Source organism: Ahaetulla prasina, chromosome 6, assembly GCF_028640845.1.
Source record: "Ahaetulla prasina isolate Xishuangbanna chromosome 6, ASM2864084v1, whole genome shotgun sequence".
In the NCBI taxonomy this organism is placed as follows: domain Eukaryota; kingdom Metazoa; phylum Chordata; class Lepidosauria; order Squamata; family Colubridae; genus Ahaetulla; species Ahaetulla prasina.
Genome location: NC_080544.1, coordinates 22,485,791 through 22,513,351, shown reverse-complemented (window position 1 = coordinate 22,513,351; position 27,561 = coordinate 22,485,791). Strand labels below are relative to the sequence as shown.

The window sequence follows — 27,561 nt, the reverse complement described above, 5'->3', positions numbered from 1 at the left end:
GAAGGCTACTAAAAAGTTGAGTAAGACATGAAATGCAATTGGCTCTGCTTGAACTGTGGCTTCCAATAGATAAAATATAGAATTGGTTTGCTGTTCTCAAGGCAGATGTTGTGTTTCATTAACTATAAAAACAACCATTCATACTTCTCCTCCCCAAGGTAAAAATGAATGCCTATTTTCTCAGTAAACAAAAGAAAGCAGAACCGCTTGAGATCACAAATGTGTTCACACTAAATTAATTGCTATTGTGTGCATCAATGAAGATATTTGTTGAATAACTGTGACCTCAGGAGAAAATTTATAGTTTATGCTGAAAGATTTATTTTATTTATTAAATTTGTTTGCCACCCATCTTGCTGCAAGGTGAAGAAAGATGTTGAAGCTACAGGAGGGGGAAATGGGTTATAGCTAAGTAAGGATGATGTGAATGTTGGGGAATCTTCAATCAAATATTTCCAAATAAATGGTACAGTGGCTAAAATAGGGGTGTCAAACTGGCGATCCATGGGCTGGATGGGTCACATGCAGGCAATGCCCATCCTAGCTCCACGAATGGAAAAAATATCGCGAAACGTCATGTGACCACAACGTGAAGTGGCGAGTTTGTCACCTGTGGGCTAAAACATTAGACAAAAAGCACAGAAAAGCACAATGTTTAACTCCACTCTTAACGATAGAATTTGCTGAACCAGTAAGTGTTTCTCAGCCTAACATACTTTATACAATTATCATGGGACAAATTCAATTCAGTGTTACAGACTTCTTCGTTATATGCCCAGACTTGTTTTAATGCCAGGTAAGACAAATCCCCACTTTGAAAGAGATGTGAGTTAAATTTTACAAGGTCGTGAATTAGATGCAAGGGGTCACCTGTAAATCTTGGTTGAGGAATGGTTACATGACTCAGCCAGTAAATAACAATACTTAGAATGGTGTTTTATTGTTAATGCCTTTAGGGTACTTCATTCTGATCCTGGTCAGATGGATGAACACCATAATTCTCAATATGCAGTAAAAACCATGACATAGTTGAAGTTTTAAATACAAAGACAGCTTGGAATCATAATTCTCCCTCTGGGTGTTACTGCTGTCCCTCTTAACCTACTGTATGTCCTAACTCTTCTGCAAAGATATAAGAACAGTTGTTCCAAAGAGAAGACATTGAGTTACAACTAGTGTTTGCTATTTGGTTGACAAGATTTATATTGAAGGACTTGCTGTTTCTGGTTGTTTCCGTCTCTTTGATGTCTATCAGTCAGGATAGACACGCTTCATGTCTGATGAATTAAACAGTGTCATCTAATGGACCCCCCAGGACATATTCCTACCCTCTTACAGCATCTGTCCTTTGGAATAATAGCCTCCCCCCCCAAATTTGGATAGCTCCCATGCTAATGAAGTTTTGGGGTTTATGTTTGCCTTTGGACCCTTTATGATTTTTTAAAATTTGTTACTGTTTTTTCCCCGCTTACTTGTAAGCTGCCAGAGTCATTGGACATCAGGCAGCATATAATTTGTATATGTAAGCAAATTAATAACTTATGGTGGACTGTTACAGCTCTGTGCTGCTTAAAGATGATAAATAGTTATCTCACAGAACATGCACATTATTATGTTACCATTTACCAGAAGTCCTAAAAACTACAACACCAATAAGTTGCTTATATATTGTTTGTTTGGGGGTTCTTCATTTCAGCCCCCCCCAAAAAATGAACCATGTCAGTTTTCATGGGATGGGCAGTTACATGAATTTGATTAATAGATAAATAAATAAGGTCAAAGCAAAGCTTGAACAGTAATAGACATGTTCACCTTGGTGACCTAATTCCAGCTACAGTTCACTGGCCATTTGATAAGTGGTAAAGAAATTGAGATTGTTCAGGGAGAACATTCACAAGGATTTTAAAAGATAAAACTGTTCAATTCCTTGTGTTGGTTTGCAGGAGAAGGGCTAGTGCATAGGTCAAGTCAGGCTGATGTCACTTTAAGATCTATATTTACATTTGTAACCATAGATATTAAATTTTATTAAATTTTATTAATTTATAGGTAACTAAAGGCAAGTGAGTAACTCAAGGTTACCTGAAACTTATAGTAAAGAGAACACATATTTAATTATTCATGTTTAACCACAGCTAGAATTGTATTTGCACAAAACTGGAAAAGTGAAGAGATGCCTATTGATAAGAAAGTGATTAGGAAAATATTAGAATGTGCAGAAATGAACAGATCAACGTTGGCAATTAAGAGAAAGAATAAACTGAATATTATATGATATGGAAATTATTTTATCAATGGTTAGAGAATAAAAATGGAAGTTGGAAATACAGAAGGAGATTAAAGAAGAGTAGAAAATATGTTAAGATAGAGATGTAAACAATATGATAATTGTTAGTATTATGATTATTATGCTTAATATTATTATATTCTTTTTAGAAGATACGTTAAGAGGGAAAAATGAATAAGTTTACTATGCTCAATTGTTTAATATACTATAATTGTAATATTAGAGAATTAATATCAATGTAATGAATGATGTTGTAAATTCTGATGAGTATAGAGATATTTGTACCCAATGACACACTGTTTAAGAGAAGATGGAATGTTTATATTTTTTTAAAATATTTTTTTTTAAGAAAGGCAAGTGAGCATATATAATAATCCATCATCCTCCTATTTTCCCCACAACAATTCTGTAAGGTGGGTTTGTCTGAGGAAGAGTAACTGACTCAAGATCACCCAACCAGCTTTGATAACTAAGGTGGTACTAGAACTCAGAATATCCTGGTTTTTACTCTGGTGCCCTAACCATTAGACCAGATTGGCTCTATAGTATAAATAAGAGAGTAAGACTTGAATCGTACACAATAGCTATTGGCAATAGCTAGCAATGTTTCCTTTTAGAACTACAAGTAGGATGATTTTTTTTGTTCCTTGTATATTTTACAAATGTTGTAGAAGTAAATTAACAGGTCGAAAAATGGCTGCCTGTTTTTTCTCTCCAGCATTAGTAATCTGTTCGTGATATTGAATAGTAAATAATTAATACCATGGGAATAAGATTTAAAAATTCAGAAATGAAATATAAGGGGGTTAGATATGGAACTATTTAGAAAGCATGATAAACAATATATGAATTGGAAATTCAGCAGTGCCAATTCTCTTCTTTTATTTTATGTCCCCAGGGTACAACTGTGCGTATGATAACTGCAATTGATCAAGACAAAGGGCGGCCAAGAGGTATCGGTTATACAATTGTGTCAGGTGAGTCATAAAAATCAGTCTAGACTAAAGGTATTAACTTAGTAATAAGATTTTAGGCTATAAAGCAGGAATGCCCAATACTTGACACATTTAAGACTTAGGACATGCTGGCTGGGGAATTCTGGGAGTTGAAAACTACAAGTCCTAAAGTTGCCAAGTTTGGACAGGCTTGCTGTAAATAAAGCCACCATATTTATACAAATTGATAAATGAACAATTATTGTTTTATTTGAGCTTTTGCAATCCTTCTGCATTGTTCTCCCAATAGCTGCTAATTCTTGCTCCATTGCTATCTGGATATGGAACATATCAATAAATAAACAGAAGCAAGAATTTCTAAGCAGATATTTTACACAGTGAAATATTTAAAAACCTAATTGTGTCTTGTAACAAAGATTACGATTCGAAAATAAATGATTTCTTACATATAATTTACTAATAAAACAATAGATTTTGACTGATTTTCCCATATGCTCTTAACAATGTGAATAAATTCTACTAATTATATTGTAAATGGTCTAAATTGATTTTTAAAATTTTGAAACAGGGACACTAATATTGCTAATAACAAAGCAACTCCTGATAGTTTATAGTATATTGGTTGCTTTTTCTGTCTCTTCCAGACTATACGTTACTTCTGTCCTTGGATCCATTTGTTACTTTTCAACTCTAAATTTATCCAACAAAGGCCAAAATGACCAAAAAGAAACTGGGCCTAAAACATTGCATCTGAGGATACAAAGTATCCAAAAATATTTTCTTGTCTTAGTATAAACACCTTTCAATTAGTCCAGATCATTGCTTTTTGATTTTTCTTTTGAACTTCAGTTGCAGAATTGCTGTCCATGGTCCTGAATCATAATGAAAAGCTCCTAACAATATCTACTTTTTCTTAAATCTGTTTAGATACAGCATTGTCTAGAGCATATTCATTGATCTTTGGAGCAAGAAATTTGTAAATAACGAGAGCCGTTCTTTTATTTTTATCTACTCAAAATGGGCATCAGAAAGAAATGTATATGCAAACCTGGATTAAATAGATTATTTGGGGAGGAGATGTCCAGTTCTTTCCAGAAACAACAGTAAAACAAACTCTGCAGGGAGGATCAAATTTTGTATGTTGCATCTGAAGACCCTTAATTCTATGGTTCCCTTTCTAGCTTTGCAGACTGGTGGGGGGGGAGAGGGGATGGTTTTCTGTGCACCACGGTTTGCACAAATGGAGCTCTGCGTGCTCACCCACTGCTTGTGTGGCCCAGTTCTCAACGCACTATGGCCCAGTACTGGGTCATGGCCTGGTGGTTGGGGAACCCTGCCTAAGTAAAAGTCCATTGAATTGAAGTTTTGCTAGCAAGCATAGCATAGCATAGCATAGCATAGCATAGTATATTTTGTCTGTTAAATGGAAAATTTGCCCCCTTCAAGGAGGTTGTACTGTAAGTCGCACTACATTCCAATTACCTAATTTCTAATTACACCAGATAGAGCACAAAATAAAACATAAAGCAATAAACAGAAAACCAACCATTCTAGCATCAGTGAATCAATACAATCAATCTCAAAAGCTGTCTGTGGGCAATATCCTTGAGAGGAACGAAGAGGAAAAGCCATAGCCTAGACAATGGTCATGCAAGAGATGCCACAGTGCACAGAAGGGATGTGGGCATGGAAAGCATCTCAGAATGGACCCTTCCTAGTTTTCTGAAAAGTAAAGGACAGGGTTGGGTGGGTGGAAGAAGTGCTTTCAGATTTGCAAGATTGTCGTCAACCCTCCAAGGTAGTCTGAGCAAAAAACAAAACAAAAAAAAACCCAGTACCATAAATACTAACACTAGGTTTTTGAGAGGTTGAGAACAGTACAAGAAAACAATCTACACTACAAGTAGTCATTAAAGCACAATGCAACATTTTCCTCCCCTAAAAGCCACAGTAAGCCTAGGCTTGGGACTGAAAGCCAGTCCCAAGGGCTTTTAAGGGCTTTTTGGTACCTCAAGAGACTAGGTGTTTGGGAGAAGCTGTTTCAAATGGCAGCAGCAATGACAGCAAAAGCACACTTTTTAGGCCTCACAAAAAGGCAACTGGAGCACACCCATTCTTCCTAAGACAATGGCCAAGCAAAAACAATAAAAAAACCCATGGTGGACTTTAAAGGTTACCACCAGCAAGCACCTTGAATTACACCCAAAAAAACAGCTGGTAGCCTGTGTAATTTGCATGATAATGGTGACACATGGGCACAATAAAAAATGCCCATTATTCCTTGTGCTGTTGTAGTTTGGACAACTTGTAACTTATAGATGGCCCCCTAGGGCAACAGTAACCCAATACAGTGGTCTTGTTGCAAAGTATATTCTCTATATAATAGATTATATACTACATAGATCCCAACTGATGCTAACTCATTAATTTTTAAGTAAAAATACAGTTATTAAGAAATACTGTACATGACAGTAGTAGAAAACACTTCCATCTGAACTATATCTTGAAGAGAAGAAATAAAGAAGGAGGGAGGGAGGCGCCAAATGAAAAAGAAATATAAGGACAATATATGAAGAGCCTTCCTGTCTCTCATCATTTGCCTTAGTGTTTAAAAGAATAAAATACTATATTTTTCGGAGTACAAAATGTACCGGACTATAAGATGCACCTACCTTTTTTGGTGAGGAAAACAAGAAAAAGAAATCTGCCTCTGCCTCCCAGCAATTTTGCCTCGTTGCAGCAAACAGCAAACAGCCTGCTTTACTTTCATTTTCGTTTTCAGCATAGCTTGAGTAGCACAAGAAAAAAAAACTGCTCCCAGCAATTTACCTCCTTGCAGCAAGCAGCAGAGGCCCGCCAAGCAATAGGCAATGGCAATCCCTGCAGCCTGAAACAGCTGAGAGTTGGGTGGCCAATCAACTTGTGCCAATTAGGCTGTGCTGAAGCTTAAATGGGCTGTTTCTTCTTGCTGCTTGCTGCAAGGAGGTAAATTGCTGGGAGGCAGAGGCCAAAGGGTTAGGGCCAGTGGGTGGGAGGGGCTACATTCAGTGTATAAGACGCACCCAAATTTTCACCCCCTATTGGGGGGGAAACGTGTGTCTTATACTCCGAAAAATATGGTAGGCACAAATCAGTGTGTCATGTTCCAGAAAAGACCACAACTGGTCTTGCTGGCTCCAGTTTCCCCCTGTCCTTCCAGGTAGGAGCTGTTCAAAGGTGGGCTTCACGTAATTTAACAATTGCAGGTTCTCCCAGCACCAAAAATGTGAGCACTCGCGCGTGCGACCTTCCACACATGTACATGGCCTTCTGCACATGCGCGCGTCATAAAAAAATGTGGATAAATAGGAAAGCATAGCACCAGGGAGGGTGGGCAGACCCACCTGCAGTTCTCAATTACGGGTTCTCCCAAATCTATTCGAACTGGCTGAATCCCACCACTGGAGTTGTAAGTTGTGGGCCTTCTCACTCCACAGACTGTTCTTGAGCGGGAAATAGCCCTGTTCCCTCCCCGTTGCCTTTGTCTTGGAAGCGATATTATCTTGTTTTGCTATAATAGCGAACTCTTCTCTTCTCTATAACTCTTCTCCTCTGCCCTTTTCCATTGCTGCCAGCCCTTCGCAAACACCTGCTGGTTTTCTGTTCATCTTGTTCCTCAAAGCTTCATTGTACTGGGGAGTCTCCCATCAGCACTGTCAAAAAGGAAGTCTTGATACACCACAGGATTTATGAGTAGCTACGGCTATTACAGCTATGTGCTCTGAAATTGTCTCAGTCGTTATTAGACAGATTGGAAGTAAACTTTTACTTCCTTCCATACCATTGTTATCTTAAATCCAAATTATGATAGAAGAAACTCCAGTGATTGAACTGTGTTGTGAGTATGACTTCAAAAACATCGAAAAAGTGTGCTTTAGACAATAATGTAGTGTTTCCTTTACAAAGCTTGAATGCTTTCTTTAAACAGTTTCAAAATTGTGTCTGGAAAAAAAAACTGTTTTACTAATGCTAAAAAGGTAGGGCGAACATATTTGTGTCAATTTGATAAGCTAGCTAATTTTTGTGTCAATTTGATAAGCTAGCTAAGGTCAGTTGACGTTCAACATTTCATTGCAAAATAGATGGAAAATCAAGTGATATTTTTCCCCTAGGATACAGAGCTAAGCCAGATGTTTTTCAACCTAGTGTTGAAATTAGTTGAATTTTTGCAGTGTCATTCATTGCAGTGAATATCCATACTTTTTAAAAATTGAGATCTCATGTTTGCTGTATGTATAGTAACATATTTATCTGACTTCATTATTTATGATGAAGAGACGTTGGTGTGTTCTGAATACAGTTGATGTTGCATGAAAAGTGTGAACCAGAGTATGGATAATTTGGTACTTGGTGTTAATCATTAATTTAGCTATTTGTTTCAAAATCAGCTCAATTTCCTGGCATTCCCAAAACTCAATTCTTGTTATATTTAAAACACCAGTGTGAGTTCTGCCTCATTAAAAATAATTTTAAATCAAAGTTAAAATCTCTACGAAACAAAATCAGATTTTCCAGAATTAAATCTTACATTTGATGTTAAGATTTGGTGAACTTCAGTATGAAAAGCCTAGAATACCCAAATTAAACAATGCTTTATTAAAATACAAAAAAACCTAAAACCTATAAACCTTTCTGTAGATGCAGGTGCTATCTCTGAAATACTGTAATAACTTTATCAAGACTCTTTTTGATCTTTCTAATAGTCCAGATTTTACTGTACCACCTGTTATGTAACTGTCCTATTGTAGAAAATTGCCTGAATATAATTCTTGGGACTTGCATACGTGCAGAGTAAGAGGTGATCACACATTTTTTATAAACACAAGTTTATTTGCTCCCGTACATCAATCTCTTAATCACTGGCTCAGGATCTATCACATTCTATCTTTCACCGGAAAAAAATAAAATGCAAATTACCGTATTTTTTGGAGTATAAGGCACAACTTTTTCCCTCCTAAAAGGAGGTGAAAATTTAGGTGCGTCTTATACACCAAATGTAGCCCCACCCACCCACTGGCTCCCACCCTTTGGCCTCTGTCTCCCAGCAGTTTACCTCCTTGCAGCAAGCAGCAAGAAGAAACAGCCCATTTCAGCTTCAGCACAACCTAATTAGCACAAGTTGATTGTCCCTTGGATCGGCCTCCCAACTCTCAGCTGTTTTGCGAGCGGCCTCTGCTGCTTGCTGCAAGGAGGTAAATTGCTGGGAGCAGGGTTTTTTTCTTGTGGTAATCAAACTATGCTGAAAATGAAAATGAAAGTAAGGCAGGCTGTTTGCTGCAACAAGGCAAAATTGCTGGGAGGCAGAGGCAGATTTCTTTTTCTTGTTTTCCTCAAAAAAAAGATAGGTACGTCTTATAATCCGGAGCGTCTTATACTCTGAAAAATACGATACATCAAAGCAACAAGTGATTAAGGTTGACTAGTATTTTCCTTTTATTTTCTTTGCATGTGTATGTGCGTGTGTAATGATACTACAGCAACAGTTTTTCATGGTACAGCGTCCTTGTAAGTAGCAGGAGATTTCCTCAATGACACGTTTTTTCCATGCCTAGTTTGAACATCAGATTTTGACATGAGGTGGGGTTAGCTATTCACTGCATGGTATGAAGCATTTTGAATCTGTGTCCAATCTCTTTCATTTTGTACTTTGGTTCTCTGCATCAAGAAGGAGAAAAGTGCTTCTCATACCTTTTAAAAACAATAGTTTAGACATCTCCTGACAGATGCAAACTTGGAAGAACTATATGATAGATTTTGCAAAATGTCTTCATTTAGCCAGCCAGAAACTGAACTTTATTGAGGGCGATATTATTGTCAATAAGTTCACATTTGAGCTTCTAATGTAAATTCGTCTTCTAAAATGGAATTTCATAGCCGAAGAAGAATCTTTGACTATGAGTTCAGAAGTATCACGATAAGATAAGTGTATTCCTTGCAACATTGCTGAATTCAGTGACAAATGTGAAATCAATTTACATGAGAATAGCAGAAAAGAATTTGAATTGATCCTAATATATGTGCAGCCAAATGTAACGGTAGCTCTTTAGACATTGATTTTCAATAAAAGGATCGATAAAGATATAATGAGAGCTAATCACTGAAAATAACTTGATATATTTAACTGGAAAATATTTATTTATTTATTTATTTATTTATTTATTTATTTATTTATTTATTTATTTATTTATTTATTTATTTATTTATTTCGATTTTTATACCGCCCTTCTCCCGAAGGACCCAGGGCGGTGTACAGCCAAGTAAAATTCAATATATAAACATTAAGAGAAATTAAAAAGCATATTATAATGTGGCCGAAATTTTAAAACAATTTAAAATATAAAAATATAAATAACCCCAATAAAATTTCAGTCCAGTCCCGCTTGAATAAATAGGTGCGTTTTCAGCTCACGGCGAAAGGTCCGAAGATCAGGCACTTGACGTAAGCCAGGGGGAAGTTCATTCCAAAGCGTAGGAGCTCCAACAGAGAAGGCCCTTCCCCTGGGGGCCGCCAACCGACATTGCTTGGCGGACGGCACCCTGAGAAGGCCCTCTCTGTGGGAGCGTACGGGTCGGTGGGAGGCATAAGGTAACAGCAGGCGGTCCCGTAAGTACCCGGGTCCTAAGCCATGGATATTTAACATTGTACCAGCCATGTAATTAAAATGTAGTTTGAATCAAAAACTTCGAACAAGTCAGTGGAAATTAGTAGTCAGTAGTTACTCTTCCTTTCCCAAAAATATCTGATTAAGGTAAAGAATAGTGTGTCGCTTTCCTAGGTTACTTGTAAGGATCTATGGATGGACATAGCATATGTTATACCGTATTTCCCTAAAAATAAGCCCTCCCCGGATAATAAGTACAATCAAGCTTTTGAACGCATGCACTAAAATAAGCCCTCCCCTGAAAATAAGCCCTCCCTGAACCGCATGCGCAACCATGGTTAGGGTTAGGGAGACAGAGCTGGAAATCAGGTAAGACAGCAAGAGGAGCTCCGTCTTGCTCCATGCACCCCAAAATAATAAGACCTACCTGAAAATAAGGCCAAGTGCTTATTTCAGCCTTCCATCCTTTATAAGGTAGGTAAAATGAGGACCCAGATTGTTGGGGGGGCAATAAGTTGACTTTGTAAAAATATACAAATAGAATGAGACTATTGCCTTATACACTGTAAGCTGCCCTGAGTCTTCGGAGAAGGGCGGGGTATAAATGTAAACAAAAAAAAAAATAAAAAAATATAAGACAGGGTCTTATTTTCAGGGAAACACAATAGATCCCATGGAGGAGGGATTATTTTACATACTGATGGACCTCTTTTTGTAATAATTCTCTAAGAAAAAAAAAATGCTCTTAGATTGACATCAAAGATACAACCAAAACCTAGAAAGGCAACAAACAGCCTAGAATACATCTGCCCTGCAGTTAACAACCTATTAAATAGGAAACAGCACCAGATAAACAATCATGGAAGAAACAATACTGAACAAGGAAGAAGCTACATCCCATCAAGACTGGCAGAGCAAGCTACTATAGATAAGCAGCCAGCAAACCCTAATCTTCCTCTCACACTGATCTTGCTACTCATCCTAGTAATGAACTTTTGCAGGAACCCAACATTTTAACCCTGAAGTACAATATATTCTCTTCTATTGAATTTGCTGTTGGTTGGTACTATTGGCTAGCTACGCTGTTTCCTCTTTATGTTGGGATTCTGTTTTCCTCAAACAGAACGTAAGATTAAGAACATAACAAAAATCTTAACGATGTGCAATTTGTGGGAAAGATATTAGAGGGAAATTTTCTTTTGAAACATTACAACCAATTATTTAATATGAAAAGAAACTTGGAGACCAGGATAGGGAAAAGGGGAAGAGATAGACTTGAAAGTATGTTTAATCAGATTTCCCTTAAGATTTGAAATTACAGTAAGAGATGCTTTAGAGAAGCAATGTTGATGCATATAAGAAGAAAGGACAGTCCAACTTTGCCAAACTAGGTTTCTCCCCAGCCTCAATATTCAAGTTGGACTACGATCAAGCAAAACAAACCTTGCAACAAAGGGTAAAGGTAAAGGTTCCCCTCGCACATACATGCTAGTCATTCCCAACTCTAGGGAGCGGTGCTCATCACCGTTTCTAAGCCAAAGAGCCCGCATTGTCTGATGACAATTCCATATTCATGTGGCCGGCACGACTAAACGCCAAAGGCGCACAGAACGCTGTTACCTTCCCACCAAAGGTGGTCCCTATTTTTCAACTTGCATTTTTACATGCTTTTGAACTACTAGGTTAGCAGAAGCTGGGGCAAGTAACAGAGCTCACATCGTTACATGACAGTAGGGATTCGAAGTGCCGAACTGCCAACCTTTCTGATCAACAAGTTCAACATCTTAGCCACTGAGCCACCACGTCTCCTTAAAACAAAGAGTAGAGGACATCAAAAGGCAAATGGACTTAGGGGAAACTCCATTGTTTCTGGCTCCAGGTGCCATTAGATACGTTGTTACTCCTGCCAGCTACTTTAGCCAGCTGGAGTTGGCTAAAGTCGTCATCAGAAAAGATTTTTGCTTGCATGGTGGCATGCACTTCCATCGGCCGTCCTGTACGGCAAATATAAAAAGATACCACTCTGTTCCCGTGGCTCAGGAGAAGTGGAGACCGTGAGTCACATATTCCAGAGCCTTCCAATCAGGGGTGAAATGCTCCCGTTTCGGACCGGATCGCCTGATCCAGTAGCAATGGCGGCGGGTGGTTCGGAGAACCAGTAGCAAAAATCCCTGCCCTTCCCCCCCATGCCCAGTTGAGCCGTGCGATCATCAGAGGTTTTTGTTTTTTTTTTACTTTTAAAAGCATTTTTTCTTCAGCTTTTAAAAGTAAAAAAAAAGCCTCTGATGATCATGCAGCTCAGCTGAGATCGTCAGAGCCTTTTAAAAGCATTTTTTCTACAACCTCTTTGGCCGAAGCGGTTGTAGAAAAAATGCTTTTAAAAGTAAAAAAAAAAGTTGGTCACGCCCACCCAGTTACATTACCCTCACTATCACCAAGCCACTCCCACAGAACCGGTAGTAACAAATTTTACATTTCACCACTGCTTCCAATTATTGCTAAGTATCCTAGCCAGTGGCTGCTTAAGGGTAAACAATCCATAACTACAGTGCATGTGGCTAGATTCTGTGCAGCAGCACTGGGGATTCATCAGAAACACATATCTAATCCACCATAGCTATTTTATACAACAAATATGGCAAACCCTTTGCATTGCTCATTTTTTCCCCTTTTAGTGTTAAACTGACTATGGACCTCCCAGTTTATGGATTGTAATTTTAATATAGTAGACCATGTGTAATTGACACTCTGGATTTTATCATAGATTTTATCTGTTATTTATTATTTTATTCTTGAATTTTTAATTGTATATTTACTGAGTGTGTTTATTTGTTCTGGTCTCTGGTCTATGACTGTAATAAATTGGGGGGAAGGATAAAGGACTTCATTGCAGACAGTGTTGACGGGGGGACAGAGATCGACCCCAAGGCGCCTCTTATGTGGGGTGCTGCAAGGGTCGGTTCTCTCGCCTCTTCTGTTCAACATCTATATGAAGCCGCTGGGTGAGATCATCCGTGGTCTTGGGGTGAGTTGTCATCTATACGCTGATGATACTCAGCTCTATATTTCCACCCCTAACCACCCCAACGAGGCTGTTGAAGTGATGTCCCAGTGCCTGGAGGCCGTACGGGTCTGGATGGGGAGGAACAGACTCAGACTCAATCCCACCAAGACCGGGTGGCTGTGGATGCCGATGGCCCGGTACAGTCAGCTAATTCCATCACTGACCATTGGGGGCGAACTATTGGCCCCCACGGAAAGGGCTCGTAATCTGGGCGTCCTGGATGCACGGCTGTCTTTAGAAGATCATATGATAGCCGTCACCAGGGGAGCCTTTCATCAGGTTCGCCTGATACGCCAGTTACGTCCCTTTCTGGATCGGGCTTCCTTATGCACGGTCGCTCATGCCCTTGTTACATCCCGCCTGGACTACTGTAATGCTCTCTACATGGGGCTCCCCTTGAAGTGTGCCCGGAGACTCCAACTGGTCCAGAATGCGGCTGCGCGGGTGATAGAGGGAGCACCTTTTGGCTCCCATGTAACACCCCTCCTGCGTAATCTGCACTGGCTCCCAGTGGTCTTCTGGGTTCACTTTAAGGTACTTGTCATCACCTTTAAAACGCTCCATGGCCTAGGGCCGGGATATTTACGGGACCGCCTACTGCCACCATTAGCCTCTCACCGACCAGTGCGCTCTCACAGAGAGAGCCTCCTCTGGATACCGTCAGCTAAACAATGTCGGCTGGCGACCCGTAGGGGGAGGGCCTTCTCTGTGGGGGCCCCTACCCTCTGGAACGAGCTCCCTCTGGGGCTTCGTCAACTCCCCGATCTCAAGTCCTTCCGCCGCGAGCTGAAGACGTTGCTGTTTCGAAGAGCAGGACTAGCCTGAATGTAGTTTTTTAAATTGGGATTTTTTTAAAAAAAGGGATTTAAATGAGGTTTTAAATTTGTATTTAAAAGTTAGAGCATCAATTGAATTTAACTATCTATTCTTTAGCTGTTTTTTATCTATTATATGTTTCTGTTGTTTTTTGTCTGTGAACCGCCCTGAGTCCTTCGGGAGATGGGCGGTATACAAATATAATAAATAATAATAATAATAATTGTTGAATATCTACAAGTAATTGCAACATGTGCTTGTTTTAAAAGATAATGATTTACAGTAGTCCATGATGTATGTAATTCAAGCATCAAAGTAGTAGTTTCACTTTTGCTATTGTCAGGTCAGTAATGTATGTATATTTTATCATCATGGCAAAGATCATGAATGTGTTTTCTGCTAGTTTGGAAAATTAGTGCAGTATGCATGAAAGTAGTCTAAATATGGGTGCTAGCACGTTCATTTGATTAGTAATTAATTGCTGCATGTGATTTTTACAGCTACCCCCCCCCCCTTTATTGCAGCACAGTGAAATATTCATAGGAAAATAAAAAGTTACTGGTATCATTCAGTTAATATATTTATGGTGAAAAAAACTACCTAGAAAATACTGCCTTTTGGGGGGGATATAAATTTGTAAAGTTGCTTTTCAAAACAAACTGCAGAAACTGCATCCAACTCATCTACAAATACAAGGTTTTTCTTGATGAAAGAACAATAAAACCAGAAGATGAAGCATAACCTTTTCAAGAAAAGAGTAAGGTCAACATGAAATGATTCAGTTACACAGATATCACCTGGGCGATCACATTTATTTTCCTTTCTTGGATTGATATGGCTGAAGGTCCCCTTTTCTTTAAAAAAAAAGGAAAAGAAAGACTTTCAATGTGCCCAAAAGATAGAATGTCACTGAAATTTCATTTAAAGGAAAGTCAGTATGAATTCTAAGTCTCTTTCTCAACTGTGATATCTGGGGGATTTACAGTGAAGTTTAAGAAGTTAAACCAATGAAATTTCTCAGCTGCTTTTCTGTGCTTTTCCATGATGATACTAGGTTTTGCCTAATAATTGAAAATAATTCAGAAGAAACATTTTTTTTTAGGTTCATCCCCGAATAATTTTAGAGTATCCCAAGGACTGACATTCCTTTGTGCATTGAGGAGAAATAGGTCCATGAATCTAAAGTTGTTGGTTCTTTTTTCAGTTTTTGTGTTTGATTCAGATCAAGAATTTTGAGTTCCATGGTTCTAACTTTAATCTGATTAACAAGGCAGATCTTAACCTGAATTTTTTATTTATTTATTTGATTTTTATACCGCCCTTCTCCCGAAGGACTCAGGGCGGTGTACAGGCAGAATAAAACGAACAATACAAAATACAATTAAAATGCAATTTAAAAAACTTATTTAAATTAGCCTGAAAATTTAAAAATTTACCATACACTAAAAAAACCCATTTAAAATTAATAAAATTTGACATTTAAAATTCAATTTAAGCCAGCCCCGCGCGGATAAAAAGATGTGTCTTCAGTTCGCGGCGGAAAGTCCGAAGGTCAGGTATTTGGCGTAAACCTGGGGGAAGCTCGTTCCAGAGTGTGGGAGCCCCCACAGAGAAGGCCCTTCCCCTGGGGGCCGCCAGCCGACATTGTTTGGCGGACGGCACCCTGAGAAGTCCCTCTCTGTGAGAGCGCACGGGTCAGTGGGAGGCATGTGGTAACAGAATGTCTTTGCTTACAGTAAATTAAGAGTAGCCTATTATCAACACACAAAGACTAAGACTGAAAATGAAGACACAGGTAATCCTCATTCACCAACCACCAAATCTAGATTTTTGAAGTTGTAGCCATTGCAGCATCCCTGCAGTCATGTGATCACAATTTGGCTTCCATGGCAATTGTGTGCATTTATGATGGTTACAGCTCCCACATTTGTGACCTTCACAGCTGGCTTTCGACAAGCAAAGTCATTGGGGAAGTTGGCAGGAAATTGCAAGTCATGTGATATTGCACTTAATGACTCAGGTTGATTTGCTTAAAAACCACTGTCGGAACTGATGTCCTAAATTGGACATGGGCACGTCCCATTTCACTTTACGATTGTGTTGCTTAATGACAGCATTGCAACTCCCAATAAGTGAGAAACACCTGTACATAAAATTTCATCAAAGATAAAAGCACTAGGAAAAACCATTTAATAAGAAGCCATCCTGAAAGTTGATCATTAGAAATCAGTTAGTTTTCCTGAATCCCTTCTGATAGACTGTAGGACAGTCAACAGATGTCCTTCTCTTACATCCCTCTGTAGAAACAATTCCTTGTTTTGTGCTCATAAATGAGGTTAGAAAATGGTGATGTTCAGCCACTGAGGTCAGGGCTTTGTTTGAAGGACAGGCAATTAATCTAGTAAAGTAATCCACAACTCCAATTTTGGCAGATTTATGGAGATAGCCTCTGTCCCGGGGATTCTACCTCATCATCTTTCATTTCCCAGGCAAAGCCAGTCAGTTGTTATATAACATGACCTGTTCTAGATAAGATTTTTCATTTAAGGAAGCTCTCCCGGCTAAGAGAGATTGATGCCTTGGCAGTTTCCAAGGTGCAACATGTGATGGAAAGACATCAGAAGTTGGGCCAGACAGGGCATTATTAATTACCATGAAAAGAGGAGTTTAAATTTTGATAGTCATTGCCACGCCAGTGATGTGTAAAAATCATAAAACATGAGTTGTGTTTTACCCCTGTCTCTCTACTAACTTATATTAGAATTCTCTGACGGGGGGACTTTGCAGCAAAGGCAAAAGAGAGCATAAAGAGGCATGTAAAAAAAAAAAAGTATGGCAACTTTGCGGGAGAAATTATAACTTTTGCAACTTAAGAGGAAAGAGTTCTGTGTTGAATTTCCTCATCTGCATAGATCGAATGGATAGGGGCAAATTCTTTAAAGCCAAAATACCAATGGTGGGTTGCTCCCCCCCCCCCCGGTTGGGACCGGTTCTATAGAACCGGTAGTAAAACCAGTGGGAGGCTCCACTCACTGGCCCCAACGTCATCAAAACTCTTCTGCGCATGAGCAGAACCATCTGCGAATGAATAGAACCTTCTGCGCATGAGTAGAACCTTCTGTACATGCGCAGAAGAGCGCACATGGGCACGATGCGAACCAGTAGTAAAGGTAAGTAAAACCCACCCCTGCAAAATACCCTATCAACATTTTAACTTTCTACATTTCCAGATTTATCCTAGCTTTGGCTATTGTCTGGGATATTAAGAATTCAGCTCCCCTTACAATGGATCAGCTTGTCAATAAATTCTGGCAGTATTCAGTTTTTGTTCAGGGAGCCATTCCAAAACTTGTTCTCCATAGCTGTATCTGAAAATATTGGGCCACAGATAGTATACCCAGACAGGTTGCTGGGGAGGTTGCATGCAACTACGTGTTTACTGGACCCGTGTCCTTCCTGGTTACTTGGATTTTAAATTGGGGTTTTAGTTATATTTTAAATTTTTAAATCTTTTAAATTACCGGCCATTTAGTAATAGTTTATTTTAATTTCTTTTAAATGTATATATTCTGTATTTTATTCCGGCTGTACACCGCCCTGAGTCCTTCGGGAGAAGGGCGGTATAAAAATTTAATAAAATAAAATAAAATAAATAAATAAATATTCATCCATGAAAAGCTTACATAAGTCCATAATCACTATTTCAAAATAATGTTAGAAGCCTGTTATTAGAACACAGCAGCCTGCAATTACTGCAGGTTCAAGCCCGGCCCGAGGTTGACTCAGCCTTCCATCCTTTATAAGGTAGGTAAAATGAGGACCCAGATTGTTGGGGGGGCAATAAGTTGACTTTGTAAATATACAAATAGAATGAGACTATTGCCTTATACACTGTAAGCCGCCCTGAGTCTTCGGAGAAGGGCGGGATATAAATGTAAATAAATAAAAAAAAAATAGATCTGTTTGGTAGGGGTAAATTGCACCTTTTCACAATACATTACTTTAAATTAACAAAGTTTAACGCAAGCCATTTTTATAACATTTCTTTAACTAAACACATAAGATTCAACATAAATGTGTGCTATTTTGTTTATGATTGTTTATGATTCAAATATGATTAGTCCTTTTGAAGTCCCATAGTAGTTAGAGGGTCTTTTAACCATTGTATGCGTCTATATTAGTACAGAATAAAAAGATTAAATAATCTGTCCTGGGGAAACAATGAAGATTTGCATTTAAATATGTGAGATTATTGTTCTGATTTGAAAATAACAAATTAGCAAAGGTTTATAAAATATGAGCGAGCATGTTTGTTTCCTTCTTTCAAAATATCAGAAAGTAAAACATGATTTTTCCCCCCCATTAAATTAAGTGCAAGAAAATTTAGAACAGGAAAAAAAGGAAATACTTCCTCACATTGTGCGTAATTGATTTGGGGAATTAATGTTTTTTTAGATAAATTCATTTTTGACGTAATTTATATTGATTTTAGGGCAAACAGCATTATTTTTCACAATCTTTGAAAACTTGTATCATTCGTAACAGTAGCGAACGTTACTAAGGGTCTCCACTGCCCTCATCTCTAAAAACCATGGAGGAACATATATAGCCAGGCTGAATGTTCCAATCCTCTTTTGTACTTTGGGAATAATTTGAATGATGAAATGAATACATGCAGTCTTATCAATTCTTAATAGCAGCCAATTTTGCACCTTGTTTTATCTCAGATAAAACTGACAGTTCTGCTGCTGGATTTCAGTCCTGGAGTGTAAAGTTATTGCTGGGACTATTAAAAAAGAGATCTGGAATCTCCTGCCATCCACGAGCTCTTAATTGCCTATCTCTGCTTCAATCCCAGGAATGCAAATAATTTAACACCTGAATAAATTTAAATTATCTGGTTCTTGGCCCCTTATCAGTCTTGAACTGATCCTGAAACCTTACAAGTTTCAATCTATATGTAAGTATTTTCCTTTGAAAGAAGAGTGGCGCAAAATAAGAGTAAGGAGCTCTGCTTTCTTTTTGTTGTACCCCAATTTTTCAAAGTCTCTCCTCTTTTTTTGCTCTTATTATAGTATATACTACTCTCCATTTTTCCTAAGTTTCAGCTTTCCTGAAACTCCTGAACTTGTCTCTAAAGCAGGGGTTGGTAACCTTAAACACTCAGAGCCACAAAGGTCCAAATTGGAAGCCCCTCGTTCAATTCTGGAGCTGACCGGAAGTCCAGTTCCCCCACCATAGAGTCTCCTCCTAGTACAATGTCCTTTTTCCCCTGCTGACCGAAAGTCCAGTTCCCCCATCATAGAGTCTCTTCCTAGCGCAGCATCCTTTTTCCCCTACCTATCCTAACCAATAGCCCTATCAATTGTGGAGCCAACTGGAAAACCCACCCCTTACCATAGAGTCTCTTCCTGGTGCGCCATGCTTTTCCCTCCCTAACTGGAAGCTCCTCAAAATTGTGGTGCCAACCGGCAACAGAGCCGCAGCAGAGTGATGAAAGAGCCACATGTTGCCAACCCCTGCTCTAAAGGATTGAGCATTCATAGAACATCTGGGAGTACTCTCATAAGATACTGGGTGTAGCCTTTCTCTTCTATTGCTCTGTCGCTTTAAACCATCTATCATAGTTTAAAAAAAACAACACTTGGATACCTATTAATAGAGATTGAAAATCACTGTGGCTATCACCCTGCACATATATTTACAGTACTGTACATGGTAGGACTTGGTTATAAGGAAAAGTACATAGGACTTAATTGTGAGGATAAAGAAATGTGCCATAATAAGACTTGAATTCTCTTATTATTATTATTTTTGTTTTACGTTATCTGACAAATACATTTTTTTTGCTTTCCTATTTAATTTTATTATGAGTTTTGTCCAAATTTCCCCTCCCTCGAATAACTTATTCTCAGCTTTATGTAACTTGTTATACACAAATACAACTTGAAAAAAAGTGAAGCAGTGTTGGAGTTGGCTAATGTGTTGATGGGAAACTGTTAAGGGGCCCTAGTCCATGGGAAGTTGAAATAAAAGCTTCCTGGTGCAAGGCAATGATAACTACCTCCATGTTGTAGTCATGAAGATGATATCACCAGGAATCAAGGACCACTGAGAGACGTTGCTTGATATATATGAGTTATACAGAAAGCCTGAAAAAGAGAGAGACAGAAAGTTAAAAAGGTCACTCAAAATGAAAGCATCAAATTTTCTCCTTAGATTACCCATTTTAACACAGATAGCTCTGTTAAACACCTATAACAGTCTGAATGGTTAAAAGACAGTATTTAGCCGGAAAACCTGAGGAAGATTTTACAGTTACATCTTTATGTAGTTCATCAGTTAAAACTTCATGGAGGGCATAAGAGCAATTGCTCTCCTTATGGTGGGCAGCACATTTGAAGAGAGGGAAGACACGAAGGTTCATTAGATTGCTGGAAAAGCACTTTGAATTTGTTTGCTGAATTCACCGGATTCCAAAAGATTAGGTTTTCAGCAGAAGTCTTTGTAATGAAGAGCTCATTAATCTTAAATTGTTTTGCTGCCTTGGCTGCGTTGAGGCTCCAGAGTGGATCATGCGTTTCTTTATCTTGCTCATAGCAATGGGAATTTTTAAGCTGCAGGGCAACACTATGGGCATGTACAATTATCAGAATATGGCAATAAAGTGAGACCATAGGAACATTTTTAATAATTGAAAAAAGGGCTAGAAGTCAAATAAAACAAGCACTGAAAAGAGAACACTAACTGGGCTGTCCTTCTCACATCATCTTAGAAGGGAAAAATTGTCAGGATAGTGATTTAAGAGCTGACCAGCTGCTGCAATGATGCAATGATGGGAATGAGTCAGCAAGGTTTTTTTTGGCTGTTAGCCCTTTAAGAGCCTGTATAATAAGAAGAGGCCCTGTTACGGCGTTTCTCTCTCTCTCTCTCACCATGTGTTTTTCCCTGCTGTAATTACTGATTGTTTGACCTCTGCCTATAGTATGTGTATGTATAGTATATATTCTTTTGTGGATAAAACCACTATTTTATGACAAACTTTTGTTTGCTGATATTGCTCCTGGGCTGTGCACACTGACAAAAATTTGTGATTCCAACCTGTTATTTCTTTTTTTTTTCCGCTTTGCTTTTTCTTATCTTGACTTTGAAATTCAAGAGCTAAGTACCAGGTTAGACTAAATGGCCAAACATTAGGCACAAAGAATTGAAACCAGGCACTAAGTTCCAGTTAAGATGATTTATTGCTTATGCCTAATAGTAAATCTAGTAAATGAATAGTCATCACTAATTTGGTCCTAGATAAAAGTCAACAGAATTCAGAAGAGGTTGGATTTAGCCCATTTGTAGCAACATAAGGACTCTAGGCTGATTCCTCTCTTGACTTCACCCTCAGGCTCTGCCTGCTCTTCTCCTGCATCAATTAACACAGGGGTGTCAAACTTGATTTCATTGAGGGCCACATCAAGGTTATGTTTGATCTTGGGGGGGGCAGGGTGTGTGTCCAGGGTGGGCATGGCAAAACCAGAGCGTATAGCCTCCGCATGCCTCCGTTTTTGCTGGCAAAGGGCTGCAGGAAGCTGTTGTGGCCAAAAATGGAGCCTGAGGGGGCCTTGCACGGCCTCCCTGAGCTACGTTTTCACTGGCAGAGGCAACATGGGCCAGTCCTTTGCTGTTTCCAGGGCAGCCCCAAGGGCCAGATCTAAGCACCTGTGGGCTAGATCCGCCCCCCCCAGGCCTTGAGTTTGAAATCCAGCAGGTTCTGACAGGTTCTGGAGGACCAGTAGCAGAAATTTTGAGTCGTTTGGAGAATCGGCAAATACCACCTCTGGCTGCCCCAGAGTGGGGTGGGAATGGAGATTTTGCAATATCCTTCCCCCAGGAGTGGGGAGGGAATGGGGATTTTGCAGTATCCTTCCCCTGCCACGCCCACCAAGCCACACCACACTCACCAAGCCACGCCCACAGAACTGGTAGTAAACAAAAATTGGATTTCACCACTGCCCTGAACTAACACAATACACAGTAAGTAGTAATTCCCTCGATGTTCTGCTGGACCTAACAGAAAAAAAGAAAATGTACTGATCCATAAATAGATACTAAGGAGTTCATCTTCATGAACCAAAATGACACATCTGGAAAAGAAAGAGTTATATCTCTGTCTCCTGGACAGTGTGGTCTTGATTTGAATGAATCCCTTCTTGAGGAGGTGCTTCATTTAGAATTTAAAAATGCATAGAATCTGAGTTCCTTTTATTAGTCTCAGCCTTTTGCCCTGATGCATCTGAATAATTCATAAAATTGACCCCTGCGCCACAGTTACTTGTTCCAGATTTACCACCCTGAGCCATACGGGATGCTCCCCAAGAGGAGCAGCTCCCATGCTGCTAGTCATTTTAAGGCCCTCCATGATGCATAAAAATTTAAAGGGCTCAGCCATAACCATTACCCATCAAACTGTTAAAGCATGTGGAAATATTCACGCTGTGCCAATGTAATATTACCAGCAGTGTACAAATGCTAGTCCTCATGTGACTGACAAATTTCACACTTGTTGAGAGACAGACCATGGTGAGACTCTGGAAAAGAGAGACAGAGAGAGAAAGAAACGGACTGGAATGTCTTCGCTAACATTTGTGGAATCTTGAAAGCAAGACACAGAAAGCTAGGCCTGAAATGAAATCTCTATAATTTTTAAAGAAATGTTCAAAGAATGGACCAAAATTGATTATAAAGTCCGGAGGGGCACATAGGCCTGCCTTCCTTCTTTTTACTTCTTTCCTTCCTTTGTTCTTTCCTTCCTTCTTTCTCCTCTCCTTCCCTTCTTCCCTCTCCTTCCTTTCTCCCTCCCTCGTTCATTGAATAGCAGAACAGAGTTTCTGCCTTATGCCCTCTGCAGGCTCTGGCTCCTTTCTTTAACATGCCGGAAGGCATGTAATGCTATCATACTACAAATTACGCCTCTTTAGAACATGCTTGTGATATCACAATACACATACAAAAGAGGCGTCGCTTGTAGCATGATGACGGCACTCTTCTTCAGATTGATCTGATGTTTGATCTCTCCTGCAGACACTGCTGTGTTGACTGTGCTCCTGCTGGTTATTATCCACTGAGTGCTCAGCCTTGAAATAATTGGTTATCGCTAGTTGATACAATAGTATGTTGGCTTTTCTGGTTCAATGGTCTTTATACAATATATTAGTTAGGACAAACTTTATGAATGATTCTGAGATTATTTGCCACAGCAGCATGTTCTTAGAGAAAGAAGAAAAATCTATATATATAAAAGCGAAAACCACTCACGCATTAATCACAAAATCTCCACAACCGCAAAGCCTACAAACTTGAATTTTGCCACATATGTTCCTCTTGGCTTCCAGGTGCTCACTAAGAAAGGATTTTTCGAAGTGACCATCAGAGCATTAGTTTTTCCAATATTATTATTAACACGCTCTGATGCTAAGAAGTTCTACTCCCGCTCCCCACCTGAATCTGTTCCAAATGCAAAACACAAACAGAGGAGTTTCAGTTTCAGTTTTACTTTCACAGCAGAAAGCAGCTTTAATACAGAACACTTGAACTAAGCCACACCCAGCCTCCTTCCTGTCTCCTTCTTGCTCACACAGCAAATACTGTTTCACTTTCCAAACATCCCTCAACTCTCTCACACACTGACAGGATGTTATCCAGAGGAATACCAATGGATGCTGCAAGCTGGGACATTCTACTCTCCCTCCCACTCTGTTCCAACTGTCAGTTGCATTATATTAACACACTCTGACACTACGGAGTTACACATTCCACATTAAATTTCAGGCTGTAAGTGTCACTTTATCGAGCCCGAGCACATAGTTTCATAGTGAAGCACGGGCGTGCAGCTAGTATAAAAATAATTCCCATGAATGATTTCTTCATATAAGATACTGAATTTTGAACTACACAAACAGTTAAATAGGATAGCAAAGCCCAAGAAGGAAAAATACAGTCTAATGGTTTATAGGTAGTTTAGTGAAGTGATTAGGGCTGCAGGCTAAAAACTGGTGACCATGAGTTCTTGTTCTGCTTTGGGCATGAAACAACATGGGTGACCTTCTGCCAGCCACTTCCCCCTTGGCCTCTGAAAGGAGGAAGCAATGGGAAATCACTTCTAAAAATCTTTCCAAGAAAACTGCAGGGACTGGTCCGTGCTATCAACCAGGAATCAACACTGAGTTTAAGGCACTGTCATGTCCCACTCCTCCGCTGACGGCCAGGTCAGGGAAATCCGAATCAGGCTTGGCTCTGCATCTCTGCCCAAAGTCCTAGCAAAGTCCTCAGAGCAGGCAGGAGACCAGAAAGTGACTTCAGCAAGATAAGTTCGACTTTGCCTGACTCAGAGACTGCCAGAAAGCAGATCCTTTATATAGGCCATGGGGTGTGGCTCCATGACTCAGCACTCATTAAGGCCTGCCCCTCCCTTCCTTCTGTTGCCTCCGCCTATCCAGTCTTCTGATGCGAGGGTCACTCCAATCAGCAGCTGTTGGAAATAAACTTTCCTCAAGCTCACATGGTGTGGAGGAGGGGGAGGGGTCTAGCTACTCCGTTTGCCTGGGCATGGAGCCAGGGCTGGGGCCGGGCGGTGCTCCCTCCTCTGCAGCCTGCTTGGGCATGGAGCCAGGGCTGGGACCGGGAGGTGCCCCCTCCTCTTCAGCTTGTCTGGGCATGGAGCCAGGACTGGAGACGGGAGACATACATTCCTCCGTGTTCGGGAGCAGATAAGAAGGCCCCGGCTGCTGTGAGAGTGGGCAAGACACAACAGGCACAAACTCTCAAAAGACAATAAACTAGTTCAGAAACTGTCGGTTACAACCTTCATTTATAGATTCCCTGAATTTATATGAATCAGGGGTGGGGAACTGTGGCCCTTTTATGACTTGTGGACTTCAGCTCCCAGAATTCCTGAGCCAGCATGACTGGCTCTGGAATTCTGAGAGTTGAAGTCCACAAATCATTAAAAGGGCCATAGTTCCCCACCTCTGATATAAGTAAATATTTGCCTAGTAAACCGAACGTCAGGATCAAATGATTCCGTCTGACATGCGATTTTTTTCTTTAAAGAGGGTTCCTCAAAAAAAAAACCAAAAAAAAAAAAAAAAAACCATTGGAAAAATGGATCCTGAACCTGCTGAAGTAGAACATCCATTTTAATCAGAGGTGGGTTTCAGCAGGTTCTGACCAGTTCTGGAGAACTGTTAGTGGAAATTTTGAGTAGTTCGGAGAACCGGTAGTAAAAATTCTGACTGGCTCCACCCCCATTTATTCTCTGCCTCCCAAGTCCCAGCTGATTGGGAGGAAATGGGGATTTTGCAGTAACCTTCCCCTGGAGTGGGATGGGAATGGAGATTTTACAGTATCCTTCCCCTGCCACGCCCACCAAGCCACGCCCACCAAGCCATGCCCACCAAGCCATGCCATGCCCACTAAGCCACACCCACAGAACCAGTAGTAAAAAAAAATTGAAAGCCACCACTGGTAAGTATCTATGTGAACTGTGAGCAGGAAGGTAAATATACATTTTGTCAGAGTGTTTGCAGTGTGACTACTATTTTGAGACAACCTATACACACACACACACACACACACACACACACACACACACACACACACAGACAGACACACACACACACACACACACACACACACACAATCTCCCTTCCTACCCCACTCCAGGGGAAGGTTACTGCAAAATCCCCATTTCCTGCCAATCAGCTGGGACCTGGGAGGTAGAGAATAGATGGGGGCGGAGCCAGTCAGAATTTTTACTACCAGTTCTCCGAACTACTCAAAATTTTCGCTACCAGTTCTCCAGAACTGGTCAGAACCTGCTGAAACCCACCTCTGATATTATCCCACTATTAATACAAGAATAAAAGAAAAACAAAAGTATGAAGTGTTGCTCCTGGACTCCATATCACAGGCAAATACTCTGTTGTACCAGACCCAATTAGGGATAATGCTTCCTGTTGAGCTGAATGAACTTTGTTGTTACTGGACAGCATTGCCCCTGCCTCTCGTGCTACATAATGCTCCCATGTGTCATTTATACTTCTTTTGTGCTCTTAGTTGCATACCTGTGGATTTGTGAGCCATCTGTGCTTTCTTAGTTCTTTTCTAATGTGATAGTCATTACAGAAAATTTTCTTTGCCCAAGTGCCTGAGATTATGCAGAGTCACTCTGGAGTAACACTATTCCTGTTGTTTTCATATCGGTAGAAGAAATGCTGCATTTTTTAGCAATTTCAAACACACTCCTGTCTTAAGCCTGAGAATACAGCAATTCCCTTCGCTGCTTGTAATCCATTCTTTGTGTGCCATCCTTGAAATCCTACACCTGATTTTGTTATCATCCTGAAGTGAGCATTTTTTGGCGACCTCGTGTTAAAATTACTGCCACAATTACTGTCCTTTTTTTTTTTTTTTTGCATAAGGGCTTCTCCGTTGCTTCCCTTGACTACGCTTTTTAAAAAAAAAAATTATTTATTTTGTCACAACAGTATATATAAGCTTAAGCATGAAAATAACTATATAACATATAAGCATATATATAAGCATAAGTATGTAATAACTATATTAATTGGATATAATGAAAGGAAACAATAGGACAGGAATGGTAGGCACGTTTGTGCTCTTATGCACGCCCCTTGTTGCTTTGGATCTGATTTTGGATCTGATTTTGGTGGGTGACATCACCAGCATACCTCCCAAAGCTTCACAGGTTTGGTGATGTTCAGGAAGAGGTTACGAGGGAGTGGTCCTGAACACCTCCCTCCCTGTGTGATTCTGGGGCAGAATCCAAGGTGAAATTCAGTCAGGTAGTCAAAGCTGCTGATAGACTATTTATATAATGATGACTGTGCCTGTTGCCGATTCTGTGAACCACATCCAACAGCATCTATTTCAGCAAGAGGAGCCCTGACAGAGCACATTTTGATTAATAAATTATCTACTTCATGTAGTATAGGCTTAGTTCTCCTTTCATGTCCCATGAAAGTCATTCACTCGATGTTTAGCAAATCCCAGGCAGTGGATGTCTTGACAGCAAATGCCCCTTCATTTAGAAGAAGAGGACTACTGAGATATTTGCCTAAAAGCACTTTCCTGAGAGTTATTAAAGGTCAATGAGAATTGAAATATATGACATAATCTTATCTTTTGGGCTCTCAATCGCTACTCCAGTTGATTAGCTGGGGGATCAGGAAGATCAAAGTGCAGTACCAGACCATATATTCTGACCTTCAGAATGCCCCATTGTCTCTCCTGTCCTGACTATCAGAATCATTGAAAATCACATGAGGTTTTTGCCTGCTGAGTCACTTTTTTTTTAAAGATTGCTAACTTATCAAGGAGAAATCCAACCTAGAACTAAGGAGAAATTTCCTGACAGTGAGAACAATTAATCAGTGGAGCGACTTGACTTCAGAAGTTGTAAGTTGTCCATCACTGGAGGTTTTTAAGAAGAGATTGGATGGCTATTTGTCCAGAATGATATAGGGCAGTGAGGGCAAACCTTTTTTTCCTAGGGTGCCAAAAGCACATGCCCATACCCATAATGCAATGCCCACCACACACGCCCCACCCAACCCTGCACATGTGCGCACAATCCCCCCATGCTGCCCTGCCCCCTGCACAGGAGCATGCAACTCCCCCCCCCCCGTGCATGTATGTGTGACCCCCCAGTGTCCCATTTTGGGCCTAGTAGGCCTCCCTGAAGCCTCCGGAGGCTGGAAATAGCCTGTTCCCGGACTTCCAGTAGTC

At 40.0% G+C, this 27,561-nt stretch overlaps 1 protein-coding gene across 1 annotated transcript in view; it reads left to right on the top strand.

Moving 5' to 3' along the window:
- The window catches only part of CDH23 (cadherin related 23), a 719,962-nt gene that overhangs the window by 299,733 nt on the left and 392,668 nt on the right, over window positions 1–27,561 (top strand). The window contains exon 9 of the mRNA XM_058188066.1: window positions 3,186–3,264. Within this exon, the coding sequence (XP_058044049.1) occupies window positions 3,186–3,264 (79 nt within the window). The remainder of the gene's footprint in view (window positions 1–3,185; window positions 3,265–27,561) is intronic.